At 67.1% G+C, this 13331-nt stretch overlaps 4 protein-coding genes across 4 annotated transcripts; 2 read left to right on the top strand and 2 right to left on the bottom strand.

Annotated features, from left to right (window-relative positions):
- The first annotated feature begins 1 nt into the window (after window position 1).
- Window positions 2-3573, top strand: FA09DRAFT_312980 (SKI-domain-containing protein). The gene is made up of 2 exons (XM_025740715.1): window positions 2-454; window positions 556-3573. Exons 1-2 carry the CDS (start codon window positions 233-235, stop codon window positions 3532-3534), a joined length of 3201 nt encoding a protein of 1066 aa, XP_025595191.1. The 5' UTR covers window positions 2-232; the 3' UTR covers window positions 3535-3573.
- Window positions 3574-3647: 74 nt separating this feature from the next.
- Window positions 3648-4928, bottom strand: FA09DRAFT_332566 (putative 40S ribosomal protein S15). Its single transcript, XM_025743508.1, has 4 exons — window positions 4890-4928; window positions 4261-4576; window positions 3893-4011; window positions 3648-3831 (listed from the first exon to the last, which is right to left on the bottom strand). Coding segments are annotated over exons 1-4 (450 nt in total). The 5' UTR covers window positions 4892-4928; the 3' UTR covers window positions 3648-3818.
- Window positions 4929-5188: 260 nt separating this feature from the next.
- On the top strand, window positions 5189-6113 carry FA09DRAFT_162976 (ribosomal protein 60S). The gene is made up of 5 exons (XM_025739247.1): window positions 5189-5247; window positions 5312-5551; window positions 5755-5913; window positions 5978-5982; window positions 6049-6113. The coding sequence occupies exons 2-5, from the start codon at window positions 5393-5395 to the stop codon at window positions 6065-6067; spliced, it is 342 nt and encodes a 113-aa protein (XP_025595189.1). The 5' UTR covers window positions 5189-5247; window positions 5312-5392; the 3' UTR covers window positions 6068-6113.
- A 309-nt stretch (window positions 6114-6422) lies between these two features.
- FA09DRAFT_332564 (myosin 5) lies at window positions 6423-12242 on the bottom strand. Its single transcript, XM_025743507.1, has 10 exons — window positions 11627-12242; window positions 11335-11572; window positions 10914-11142; window positions 10803-10850; window positions 10149-10747; window positions 7831-10096; window positions 7093-7775; window positions 6977-7039; window positions 6622-6921; window positions 6423-6564 (listed from the first exon to the last, which is right to left on the bottom strand). The coding sequence occupies exons 1-10, from the start codon at window positions 11922-11924 to the stop codon at window positions 6456-6458; spliced, it is 4833 nt and encodes a 1610-aa protein (XP_025595188.1). The 5' UTR covers window positions 11925-12242; the 3' UTR covers window positions 6423-6455.
- Window positions 12243-13331: the final 1089 nt, after the last annotated feature.

The raw sequence follows: 13331 nt of genomic DNA, 5'->3' as shown, positions 1-13331 counted from the left end.
ACCGCTCCACACCGCTGTCCCTCCCGGCGCCTCTCTCGCCGTCTCAGCCGGCAGTGCGGCCACGCAGCTCAGCGCACGCTACGGCTCGCAGCCCGTGCCGCACGCTCCGCGCGTCCCCGCTCCGAACACCGGCCTCCAGTCGCTCCACCCGGCGCAGCGCTCGGCCGCGAGCCGCATACGCTTCCTCGACGCACCAGCAGCAGATTCGCTCTCTCCGCACGCATCCGCCAGCATGTCGCAGTCTCGTACCGCAGGCTCGCCACCCATGCGCTCCACGGGCCACGGCGTGCCCGGCGGGCCGCTCAGTGTGAACCCGCAGCTCGCCCACCACCACGCTGGCCCCAGCTCGGCCGGGGGCACGCCCAGCGGCACGGCCTCGCCGCGCCCACATGCGCCCAGTGCCTATCATCCGCGCGCGTCCATCGTCCTTCTTGGCATGCGAGGGGCAGGCAAGGTCAGTAAGATGCGGAAGCAGTGCATGACTGGCCGCTTGCGACTTGCGGGTCCAGCTTGCGGCAGAGCCCTGGTCTTCTGCTGACACTCGCGTGCCTGCAGACCACTCTGGGCCTCATTGCTGCTACTGCTCTGCGGCGGCGCTTCATCGACACCGACTCCGTCTTTGAGACGCAGGTGCACTGCACGATCGGCGAGTACGTGGCGCGCCACGGCTGGGCGGCCTTCCGGCACCAGGAGGCCAACGTGCTGCGGCACACACTCGGCCGCCATGCGCTCGACACTGTCATCGCCACGGGCGGCGGCATCGTCGAGACACACGAGGTGCGCGAGCTGCTGCGCGCGACGCGCGACGAGTGTCCCATCATTCTCGTGCTGCGCGAGCGCGAGGCCGTGCAGCACTACGTGCTCGGCGAGACGCACTCCAGCCACCCAAGCTACGGCGAGAACTTCCTCACCGTCCTGAAGCGCCGCGAGCCGCTGTTCCGCAGCTGCGCCTCGCACACCTTCGTGTCCTTGACTGCACCCACATCGCCGGGCGAGCCGCACCCGCTCAAGCTGAAGCTCATCGAGATCGAACTGCTGCGGCTGCTGCGCTTCGTGCTCTCCGATCCCGTGTCGGCCACGCCGCAGCTCATCCGTTCGCCAGCAACATCCAGGCACGGCTCGCCAGCTCCCACGCCCGGAAGGCACAGTCTTGCGCACCTGCTTGCACCCGCGCCGAGCTCTCGAGCAGACGGCCTCACGTCGCCTGGCGCACCGGTGCCCTTCTCGGTGCCGCCAGGCGCGTCGGACGTGACCAGCCGGACACACTTGCTCACGCGGCGCACGACATTCCTCTCGCTCACGCTGCCCGACCTGCGCAACGTGTCGCCAGCCAAGTTCGACGAGATGCTGCAGGGCATCGATGCGCTCGAGCTGCGCGTGGACCTGTGGGATGCGCTGCGGCCCGCGTCTCGCGCAATGCGAGCAGGCTTGCCCTCGGACGCGCCGCCGCCGGAGGTCGACTTCCTCGAGGTCGCGCTGCAGGTCGCACACGCTCGCCGACTGGCGCGTGGCCTGCCGCTGCTCTTCACGCTGCGCTCGGACCGCGAAGGAGGCTCCTTCTTCGACGACCGCGACCTGACGCACCGAGACGCCCGCTCTGCCCACTCTCAGGCGCTGTACTTTGCACTCGCAGAGCTCGGCCTGAGCATGGGTGTCGAGCTGCTGGATGTCGAGCTCGGCTGGGTCGAGAGCGGCATCCGCTCGCTGATTGCCCGACGTGGCCGCACGCGCATCGTCGCCAGCTACCACGATATGCGCGGCGATCTGCGGTGGGACTCCGAGCTCGCCTTCCAGCTGTACGACCGCGCGGCACGGCGCTTCGGCGGCGTGGACATCGTCGAAATGGTCGGCTTCGCCAAGCCCGAGCGGCCGGAGCAGAACTGGCATCTGCTCTCGTTCCAGGCACGTGTGCTCACGCGAGCCGCTCAAGACCCTGCGCGCAGTCTGCCGCCGCTCATGGCCATCAACATAAACGAGGCCGGCCGATCGACGCGACCGTTCAACGGCGTTCTCTCGCCGGTCAGCCATCCTGCTCAGCTGATCAAGGCGGCACCTGGTCAGATGAGCCTGCGAGACATCGGTCGCGCTCAGATCTCGTTAGGTCTGGTCAGCCCGAAGCACTACCTCATCGGCGATGGGCCTGGAGCACACAGCAACGCAGCAGGCAACCGCATGCGCGCAGCACTGGATGCCATCGGCATGCCGCCGGACGTGCGCTCCCTGTCGGCCCAGGAGCTCGACGAGATGACGGTCAGGGAGGACGCGCTGCGTGCACCGCTGTCCGACGCACACATCGGCGGCATTCATCTCGCTGGGCACACATGGGCAGCACAGGTGGCCCTGGCCAACGCTCTCGGTTCGGCCAATCTCTCCACGAGTCTGGCCAGCCACGCTGTCGGAGCAGTGGATGTCGTGTACCGCGGCGAAGTCGCAAGCGACCTCGTCGGCACCTCAAGAGGCGCACTAACGCCGCACGGCTTCTGCGCCCTCGACGGCCCTCTCAGCGGCGACCACACGCTGGCCTCTGCGCTCGAGCGTGTCTTCACTCGCTTCCTCAGCCCGATCAACGTGCCTGGCGCATCCGGTACCGCTCTCGTCGTCGCAATGCCGCTGTCACCCAGTGCCGACGTGCACGAGCGCCGCGGCCGAGACGTGGCACTCAAGGCCGCCGTCTGCGCTATGGCCCGCCTCGGCTACGGCCGCTGTGTCGTGGTGGACGATGGCGAGGCTGACGGCTCGGGCAGCGAGGACAGCTGGTGGGGCCCGCACGTGGCCGCTCTCGTCCAGGCAGAGGCGACCAAGCTTCTTCGCGCCGCGACGGCCAACGTCGGAGGCGCCAACGGCCTCGCGAGCTTGGCGCTTGCGCACGGTCACGTCGCTTCCGGCCCGGAGGCAACGCGATGTGCGGTCGTGCGCTTGCCGCGCTCCGCACTTGCAGACATCAGCGGTGCGCTGATGGCCCGTGCCGGACAACCGGAGTCCTCGCACAGCAGCGCCAACCCGTCGGGCACCAACACGCCTGGCATGCCGGCAGCTGCAGCACACGACGGTCCCGCCTCGGCTTCGGCAACGCTGGGCAGCGACAGCCCCGCTCTCCCGCGCGCCGCGGCTCCGCGACACCTGCAGGTGCGCCAGCCGCACGCCGTCGCCCTCGTCGGCGGCTCGGACGAGGAGCAGCAGCAGGCTCTGGTCACTCTGCGTCCCGAGGCGCCTTCGGCGGGCACGTACGACGCGGCCGTGCTGCCGCCGCAGCTCTGGGCCACCAACGCCGGCGGCACGCTCGTGCGCGTTCCCACGTCTGGTGATGCGCCGCTGTACGAGGCAGCACCCGGCGCCCGTGGTGCTCCTGCCTCGGCCAGCACGGTGCACACCCTGGAGAAGGACGCGCTGCTCGAGCGCAGCGGATGGCTGCACATCAGCCCTCACATCGTCGAGCTGGAGCGCCTGGAGCAGGGCGTCTTCGAGGTCTGGACACGCCGCCGAGCCCCACGCGCCAGCATGCGCACCCCTGCAGCTCCCACACCCCTCGCATGATAGACACCGCAGCACAGCGCAATCTGATACCCTTGCCGCACGTCTCCCTGCCCCTGTGCGCCGCACGCGGTCTCTCTGGAACGGGTCGATTGCGTGGGTGTGGTGAAGAGTGCGCATGGTCGTGTGTCGAGGAAGTACAATGACGAGAGGCATGCGAGAGCCTGCACAAGGGGCTCGCGCTGCCCGCCGCCATGGAGAGACAAGGCGAGAAAGTGGAGCCATGCGCAGGCCTACGGACACGTCACGCGGCCGGCCGCCCGCAGCAAGGCATTACCGTGAGGCTTTTACTTGGTCGGGCTGTGCGGACGAGAAGGTCAGACACGAGCTGTGGCTCGGCGTGCGCGGCGTCGCGACTCACATGTAACGAGCGACACCGCCGAGACCCGGCTTGCCGTGGTTGACGGGCATGTACGTGGGCGAGAACTCGCCGGTGTAGTGGCCGACCATCTCCGGCTTGACCTCGGAGTTGTAGAATTGCTGTGCGCGAAAGAGCGATGAGCGCGTGCTCTGGAGCGACACGACGAACGCTGTCCCCTCCTGCGAGGTCCTCCTCTGCTGGTGCTGCTGCCCGCCGTCGGCGAGCGGCATGCAGGCTGCCGCAGACAGCACGCAGACGTCGCAGCAGCATCTCAACGCTGACCCCTACGCGCCAGTCTCTCAAGCCACCCTCAGGCCATTCGCTACACCCTGCACACGACCCTCCATCGCTCGCGCCCCGCTACTCACCTTGCCGTTGTACACGCCAATGACGGAGCCGACCATCTCGGGCACAATGATCATGTCCCGCAGGTGCGTGCGCACGACGGCGGGCTTCTCGTTGGCGGGCGCCTCCTTCTTGGCCTTGCGCAGCTTCTTGATGAGGCCCATGGGCTTGCGCTTGAGGCCGCGCTGGAAGCGTCTGCGGGCACGGGCGTGCACGAGGGCCATGAAGTCCTCGTTGCTCATGTCCAGCAGCGCGTCCAGCTCGACGCCGCGGTACGAGAACTTGCGGAAGGCGCGACGGCGCTTGAGCTCGGCGGCCTGCTCGGCATCGTAGGAGTCCCTGCAGCACCGGGCGTGTCAGCGCGCGCTCTACATCACCTCTGGCATCCATCCTGCAGCTGCAATCTCGCCAGCACCACGCCGAGGCCCGCCACACGTCGCCCACTTCCAGCGACAGCATTTCCCGCTCCAGCAGTCCCCTCCAGCTCGGGGCTCCTCTGAGGGCGACAGCTGCCGCAAGCTGGCATGCTCATTGCTGACTCCGCACAGCGCAGAGCTCCGGCCGCGGCACGACGACGAGTTGAGGCGAAGGGCCGCACGCTACGGCGAGAGCAGCGGCGGGCGTGGTGCGGAGGGCGGGCATGCATACTAACATGTTGGGTGGTCTTGACGAGGGGGAGGTGAGGTGATGGCTGACGGGAAGGGCGCGGTGGGGCGGCACAGCTCGACCCAGCACAGCGAGGCGGCGGCTGCAAGGCTGGCACAGGCGCCATTTGCGGGCGTCGCACGCTCGACGCGCCGTTCTTGTCTTCGCGCGGCCGGCTTTGCCACGTGGCCACAGCCGCCGCGCGCGAAGAACGGCACGGCGCCAGCGCTGCGTCTGCGCCGCGCCGCAGTCGGCGAGAGCGTGGGACTGCTTCTGGGCCGCGCCCTGGCAGCGCACGCCGGCCGGCAGGGCTGGGCAGCTCCGTGCCTCCCTCTGCCTTGACTGCTCACCACCACTCGCCTTCAGTGCGTAGCGCCCCTGCTGCACCCAGCTCTTCACGGCGCCCCTTGCTGACTCCTCGCTGCGCAGACCAAAAGTCTTCTTCGGATCAAAGCCTAGCGCGGATTTTCGGTGGCACTCAACCTCTCACACCTCTAACCTCACGTCAAAATGAAGCACATCGCAGCCTACCTGCTCCTCACCGTCGGCGGCAACTCGTCGCCGTCGGCCGCCGACGTCAAGGCTCTCCTTGACACCGTCGGTGTCGAGGCTGACTCTGACCGCCTCGAGAAGCTCATCTCTGAGCTCGAGGGCAAGGACATTGCCTCGGTGAGTGTGCGATGCGGGGTGGAAGGGCTGGTGCGGTGAGATAGCAGGCCGCAGTGCGAGGCGAGGCAGGCAGGGAAGCGCAGAGGCATTCACACTGGCAAGGGAAAGACGCCATGCCCTGTGTGACCTTGCTGGCACAGCCGTCGCACAGGTGGTGCCGGAGAGATCTGCTTCGTTCCGCATGCTAACCCACCATCCTCCAGCTCATCTCCGAGGGCTCTGCCAAGCTCGCCTCCGTCCCCTCGGGCGGTGCGGGCGGTGCCGCCCCGGCCGCTGCTGCCTCGTCGGGCGGTGCCGCTGCCGCTGCCGACGCCCCGGCCGAGAAGGAGAAGGAGGAGGAGAAGGAGGAGTCCGACGACGACGTGAGTGCCCCGCCTCTCTTGCGTGCCAGATGCGCATTGCTGACGCCGCTCTGTCCTCTCACAGATGGGGTGAATACTGCCGCTTGCACCTAGCCCACGCACTGAACACAGCTGACATGTTGCCCCCGCCCACAGCTTCGGTCTCTTCGACTAAGCGTCTCGCCATCTCACGATGTCGCGGCCAAAAGGCGTGTGCGGCGATCATGCCGGGCACGCTCCGTCATCCTCCGCAGCTTCCGCTGCAAATCACACTCTGCGGAGCGCTTCCTGTTCTCTCGCCAGCAATGTGACTCGTGCGAGCTGTTCCCATGCGAGTGACTGGAGTGAGGCGGAGGGCAGAGCACGGGCGCGTCGTTGGATGGCATCACATATTGTCGCATCTCGAAGGGCTAGCGTAGAGGTACATGCAGAGAGAGCGTCGGGAAGGGGCGCGCGCCGTACGGCCCCGGCGATGGCGCCGCGTCGCCGCGGTCCGCCGAGAGGATGTGGTGTCCGGGTCGAGCCTGGCGCCCGTCTATGGTGTCGATGCGTGCCGCCGGCCATCATGCCACGCAGCTGGCCAGACGCTTGAGCACAGGCACGTTGAGATACGCCGGGCAGTACGTCTCGATGCCCGTGACGAGGCGCGGCAGCGGGATCTCGAACGGTCCGCTGCAGGGGGGTGGAGGTCAGCATGCGTCGAGGCTGGACTGTCAGTGTGCGACTCACGCCTCGTCGACCTCTGGCGGCAGCAGCAGGTGGTCGTTGCGGTCGTTGGGCACGACGCGCGACGCGACGGCCTTGAGGATCTCTGGCGAGATCGGGTTCTCGTAGTCGGCGACGGAGTACTGGCTGATGAGCTTCTGGATCTGCGTCGGCGTGAGCATCCAGCAGACGTCGTAGATGATGTCGATGTCGCCGAGCGTCGCCTTCTTGAGCTGCAGCAGCTTCGTGGCCTGCATGAGGTGCTCGAGCTGCAGCGTGCCCTCGGGCATGTCGTGCGACTTGCACCACTCCTCGAGCCGCGTGCTGTGGGAGCGCGTCGTGAGCACACAGATCGTGATAGTGTGACAAGGCCGCGCACATGTTGTACTGCACCTGCATCGCCCGCTTCCAGGAGCAGAAGTTGCGCCGCATGAGGATGTCGCTGGAGAGATGCGTCAGTCAGCGCGTCGTGCTGCACACCAGGCCTCCACTCACTTGAACGCTGTCACGCCGATGAGCTTCAGCAGCTCGCTGATGCACTGGCTCGTGACGCTCGGCTCGACGTAGTAGCTCTTGAGGCTCTTCCACACCTTGTTGAGGATGCCGAGCACGTCGTCCATCGTGTACGCGGGCGTCGAGTTGCCCGAGATGAGGCGGTTGAACAGCCGGCCGCCCGAGTCGCTCGTGACAAAGCCGGGCAGCGACTGGCTCTCGATGAGCGCGGGCACGACGATCTTGTGCAGGCGCTTCTTGGCCTCCTGCATGAACGTGTGGTAGATGTTGTACTCGAGGCTGTCGAGGTCGTGCTTGACAATCGTCACCAGCCGCTCGTAGTCGCCCCACTCAAAGGGCCGCGCGGCACCGTCCATGCCCGGGCCGATGCCCTGCAGCATGTCGGACTCGGCGATGCACACGAAGGAGAGCACCTCGTGGATGTTGGAGAGCCAGAAGATGCCCGGCACGATGGCGTCCTCGCCCTGGAACGTCATGACGTGCTGCTGCACCTGCTGCATCACGTTGGCCAGGAAGCGCTCCGACTCGCGGATCATGCCGTACTTCCACAGCTCGTTGACCGGCAGGCTGATGGCCACGTGCGCCGGGAAGAAGACCTCCTTGGGCGACGGCGGGTTCTGCAGGCTCGGCGCCGGCGGCCGCAGGTTGCGGATCATCGTGTCGAGCTAGGAGCAAAGGGTGAGCTGCAGTCCGGCACAGGCCACACTCCACCAGACTTACCACATCGCGGTCGAGGCCCTCCTCGTCCTCGAGAATCGAGACGATCTGGTCCTGCGCCGCGCTCTCCTCGTCGTAGTCCTCTGGCCGCGGCCCTTGCCCGGGCTGGAAGGCCATGCTGACGTGCCGGTTGGCGTGCGCGACACTGCGCTTGGCTTCCGTCATGTCCAGATCGGCCTCGACGCCGTTGCCCACCGACTCGCTCCACGGGCCAACCTCGGAGTGGCGCCGTGGCCGCCGCTTGCCCTGGCTCGTGAAGCCGTCCTTGCCCGTCGACATCTGGAACACTGGCGGCGCGGCGTTCTCGATGCGCTGCGAGTTCTTCGACAGCGTCGCCAGTGCATTGGCGCGGTTGACCTCCGCGCGCAGCGTGGCAACCTCGGTGCGCAGCGTCGTGATCGTGGCCGTGTCCTCGTCGGACGTCTTGCCGATGCCCTTGAGCGCCAGCTCCTTGGCCTCGATGTCCTGCGCCTGCGCCTTCATCTGGGCCTCGAGCTCGCTGACGCGCGCCTCGTGCTCGGCGACGCGCTTCATCGACGCCTGGTGCTGCGCCTCAATGTCGCGCTTCTCGGCCATGAGCTGCTCAAACTCGGCCAGCGGCACGGTGGGCAGCGCCAGCTGCTCCTCGAGGCCGCGTGCACGGCCGTCGATCTCCTCGTGCTTGCCCTGCCAGGCCTTGACCTGCGCCTCGAGGGCGCGGATCTTGGTGCTGAGCTCCTTGTTGGCCTTTGTGCGCGCCTGCAGGTTCTGCGTGAGCTCGACGACCTTGTTCTCGAGACGGCCCGAGACCATCTTGAAGTGGTTCGCCGACTTGGCCTCGTTGCGCAGCCCGATGAGCTCCTTCTTCGCCAGGCGCCGGCGGTAGCAGCTCTGCAGGTGGATGATGCCCTTGCGCTCGTGCGCAAACTGCCTCCGCGCCAGCGCGCCGCGCAGCAGCGACTGCAGCTGCGTGATGGCGAACTCGCGCTTGTCGGCCATGAACGTCGAGCGGATGCGCATGCCGCGCGCCATGCTCTGCACGGCGACGACGGCACGGCGAGCGCGCAGGAACGACTGCCGTGCGAGGAAGGCGCGCGTGGCGCTCTGGATCCGCACGGCGGCCGAGTCTTGCCGCAGCCGGTGCACGAGGTGCTGGGCCGAGACCATGCGCCACCACGTCTGCACGCGCACCGTGTCGACGCGCAGCTTCTGGTAGCGCTTCTGCTCGTGATTGCGGCGCAGGTTCTTCTGGATGAGCGTCACGAGCGCGTTGAGGCGGTCGCCGCGGCGCTGCTCAAAGTGCGCCAGCATGCCGGCGCGGAAGAAGATCTTCGACAGGCCGATCTGGTACTTGTCCTCGTCGGTGATCGTGGTGCGCAGGATGAACGTGGCGAGGTCCTTGACCTTGTCCATCGTCGACATGTCCCAGTGCTTCGACGGCACGAGCATGTAGTAGCGGTCCGCAAAGTCGGCAAACGTCCAGCGCGACGGGTAGCCGGCGCAGCTTATCCGGATCGTCTCGAGCACGCCGCACGCGCGCAGCTGGCCCAGCACGTTCTGCGGCTCGACGCCCCACGCCTTCTTGGCCTCGTTGGGCTTGATGCAGCGGATGTAGTGCACGTTCGTCGCCTCCATCGTCGTCATCAGCGAGACGAGGCTCGCCTTGAACTGCGAGCCGAGCGTCGGCTTCTTGACCATGCCGCCGGCTCCGGCGCGTCGCGGCGCGGGCTTCGCATCTGCGGCGGGCGCCTCACCGGGCTTGCCAGCTGCCGGCGCTGGCGCGTCCTTCGAGGCCTGCGCGATCGCAGTGGCCGTCTCGAGCACGTCCTTGAGGAAGTTGTTCGTCGTGTTCGAGAGCAGCGCCAGGTGCTCGTCGGGCACCGTGTCGCGGTTCTTCTCCAGGAAGCCCTCGCTCTCGTACGTCACGTCGAGCGCGTAGTGGCACACGGTGAAGCTCGTCTGCCCGAAGCGCGGGCGCTTGAAGCTGTCCTTGAGCTCCGGGCGCCGCTCGAGCTGCGTGAAGAGCTTCTGCAGGAAGCTGGCGTCCGAGCCCGACGGCAGGCGCGACTCCTCGTCGAGGAGCGAGAGGATGCCGAGCTTGCCCTCGATCATGTCGATCGTCGGCTGGTTGTCGGCAAAGTCGATGAACGTCCACTCGATCTGCTCCTGCAGGTACTCGTCCTGCTCGAGCTTAAAGACGTGCCGGTTGAACTCGTGCTGCAGGCGCTCGTTGGCGTAGTTGATGCAGAACTGCTCGTACGAGTTGACCTTGAAGCGCTCGAAGCCGTAGCTGCGCAGCAGTGTCAGCACGCGGGCGCGCCGCAGGACACTCGCCCACTCACATGTCCAGCACACCGATCATCGTGTCGCGCGAGCGCGAGCTGCCCAGCGCCAGGCTCTCGTTCATCTGGTCGACGAGCCAGTCGAACAGGCACGTGTAGACGTACTTCGTCACGGCATCGCGCACGACGATCGCCTGCGCCTGGCTCAGATTCGAGACGATCTTCTCGCCGCGCATGACGATCTGCTTGCGCAGCGTCCACTTGCGGAACTCGTTCATGTCCACGCCGAGCATGCGCGTGGCCATGAAGAGCGCCGGCTCGTCCTCGGACAGCATCGCATCGTTGCGGCTCGCGCCGATCTTGACGTTGCCGAGGTGCAGCAGCGCCGCGAGCAGGCGGAAGATCTGCCACTGCCGCTCAATCGTCACGCCAACAGTGCTGAGCGCCTTCTGCGTCGCCTTGAACTCGTCGGCGTCGTTCACGCCTGCGATCACGGCGTTGCCGCCCTGGTTGAGGTAGTGGAACTTGGTCGCCTCGTCCAGGCCGAGATCCTTGCGCTCGGACGACGGCGCGCCGGCGCAGAGCTGGTAGAAGATGTGGAAGTTGCGCTCGCTCGACTCCGTCGGCTGGAACACGAGGCGAGAGCGCTCGAGCAGATACTGCGCGCAATGCGGATCAGCTGCCGGCTTCCTTCTGCACCGGCGCGCGACTCACTGTGCGGATCTTGGCGCCGACAATCTCATGCCGCTTGTCGAAGAGGATCTGCGACCAGCGCGATGAGCATCACACAGCACGCCGCACCTCTCGCGGCCAGCGCGCGCTCACCTCGATGTACTTGCCGAAGCGCGACGAGTTGTCGTTGCGGATCGTCTTGGCGTTGCCGAACGCCTCCATGATCGGATTTGTCGCGAGGATCTGCTCCTCCGTCTCGGACATGCCGCTGGGGCCCGTGTTGCCGCCGCTGCCGGCCTTGCGCGACCCGGGCTTGTCCGGGTCCTCCACAGTGGCAAAGTAGCGCATGATGAACTTGGCCGAGACGGTCTTGCCGGCACCACTGCGGATGCGCGCCAAGTCAGAGGCGGATCGCGAGCCGTGCGCGCGCATGCCACCTCTGAGCTGAGAGCTCTGACCGCCAGCCAGACCGCCCTTTCTGCGCCTGAGCCTCCTCACAGGGCAGCCAGCAGGTCTCGGTTGCCCCTTTCTAGATGCCGCGCACCTCCTCCCCACTCCAGACGCCGGCACTCACCTCTCGCCGCTGACCACGATCGTCTGGTCCTTGTGGTCGCGGATCATGCAGCGGTACGCATCCTCAGCAATGGCGAACAGGTGCGGCTCCAGCTCGCCGCGCTTGCGCCCAGAGTACGCCTGGATGATCTCGGCGCTGTACAGGTTCAGCGAGTCAAACGGGTTGACCGCGATGAGCACAATGCCGGAGTAGGTGTAGATGAGGCGCTGCGAGTAGCGGTTCAGGATGGCGTGCAGCACTGCAGGGAGGTGTGAGCAAGAGCGGAGCGCAGGGCAGATGCAGCAGCACACACCTGCTGGCTCGTTGAGATAACTGAGGTTCGTCAGGTCGTCGGTCGCCTCGAGCAGCGGCGGATTCCGCAGCGGCGGCAGGATCTCGTCGATGGCGCCCTGCTCCTCGAGCTTGGCAAGGCTCGTCTTGACCTCGCGCGTCGCGCCGCCGTCGTCGAGGGTGAACTCAAGCACCACATCGCCGGACGCGGAGGTCGAGACGGCCTTGGCCAGCGTGGCCGAGATCCAGCCGAGGTCCTTGTCCGTGAACCAGGCCTTGGTGCCTGGCACATAGGCCGAGAGCGCCCGGGAGGCTGCCATCGTGGCGCGAACGTGCGGAGCGGCGCAGCGAGTGGTGGTCTGCGTGAGCCCTGCTCAGGCGATGCGCACGGAGCGACGCGAGAGGTCGAGTCTGGGCGGCGGATGCGGATGCGCCTGCGCAAGAGGAACCCGACGCGCGCGCTCGCACGAGCCGCCGCAAGGACAAGGGGACGCGGAGAGGTGCGCCGACCCCAGAGCAGGCCCGAGGTGGGTTAGAAGCGTCGTAAGCCGGCCAGGAGCGCAGAGTGTGCGGACGCTGTGGCGCGGCGTCGTCAGGAGCGACACGGGAAGAGGGAGGGCAGAGACGGGTGTGCAGAGGCAAGAGCAGAGCTTGAGGAGGCCGGAAGGTGCAGGCGCGCAAGAGGCGCGCGCCGCGGCGTGCTGGCGTGGCTGGCATGCAGCGGGAGGAGATGCGCACAGTCGCCCAGTGCCTGCCGTCGCGCCCGGCACGCAAGGGGGCGCAGCGGCAGGCCGCCGGCGCCGCGGCGCGCGTGGCACAAGAGCCGAGCGCCGCCCGCCGCACGAGCCGCCCGCCACGGCGCAGCCTCCGCCGCACCTCCGCCAGCGGCACCCCCTCCCGTGCCGGTGGACGTCAAGGTCTTGCTCGCGGCTCTGCCGTCCCAAGTCGATCTTCTTTTGCCGTCGATATCATGTGGTAGCAGCCATGATTCCTGTGCTGGACAGTAAGGTGCGCTCTGCGATGCTGAGAGCTGTCGCTGGGCGACTTGTGCACTCGTCTTGAGGCAGTGAAGCACATACCACGAGCTTTGCCTTCTCGTCCCCGTGCTTCCTGCTCCTCGACTGGCACACTTTTAATGTCTCCCAGATGGGTGTCATCGGCAGCTCATGCTCTGATGACCCAAGTGCGTCCATCTCGTCTCTGCAGCGTCGGTCAAGAGGTTGCTCTGGTGTGCATCCGCTGCTGCACAGACGTGGGTACGGCGGACTCGCGTTCTTCTGACCGCCAATCGCCCGAGAGCGCGGCCTGAGCACTCGATACTCCAAGGGTCGTCTTCCTCTGCCTACAAGCTATACAAGTCGCGAGCATCGACCACACGTCAGCCCAAGCCGAGCCAGCATCTCCCTGTGAGACTCGAGGCATCCTCCTTCCCAGCGTGCAGCCAGCGATCGCACGCATGCGCGTGGGAACAGCAGAGCCCAGCCGCACCGCCGGCATCTGCTGCCGCCTCGTGCGCCGGCCATGAAGCGCTGCGCCTCGAGGCCTCAATGCTTTGCCTCGCAAGTACCAGGCAGTCCACGCTGCTCTTCACGCTGCCACGGCGCTCGACGTCAATCGCGAGAGTGCTGGTGCTGCACCATGCCAGATGGCGAGCTGCGCGGCTCGGCGAGCAACACCTCGACGCGTCGCGCCGCCCACGCGTAAAGAGCGGCGGCGGGAGCGAGGCA

This window comes from Tilletiopsis washingtonensis, assembly GCF_003144115.1.
Source record: "Tilletiopsis washingtonensis strain MCA 4186 unplaced genomic scaffold FA09scaffold_26, whole genome shotgun sequence".
Classification (NCBI taxonomy): domain Eukaryota; kingdom Fungi; phylum Basidiomycota; class Exobasidiomycetes; order Entylomatales; genus Tilletiopsis; species Tilletiopsis washingtonensis.
Note: the sequence above shows the minus strand (reverse complement) of the source record. Positions and strands in the feature narration are given on the sequence as shown.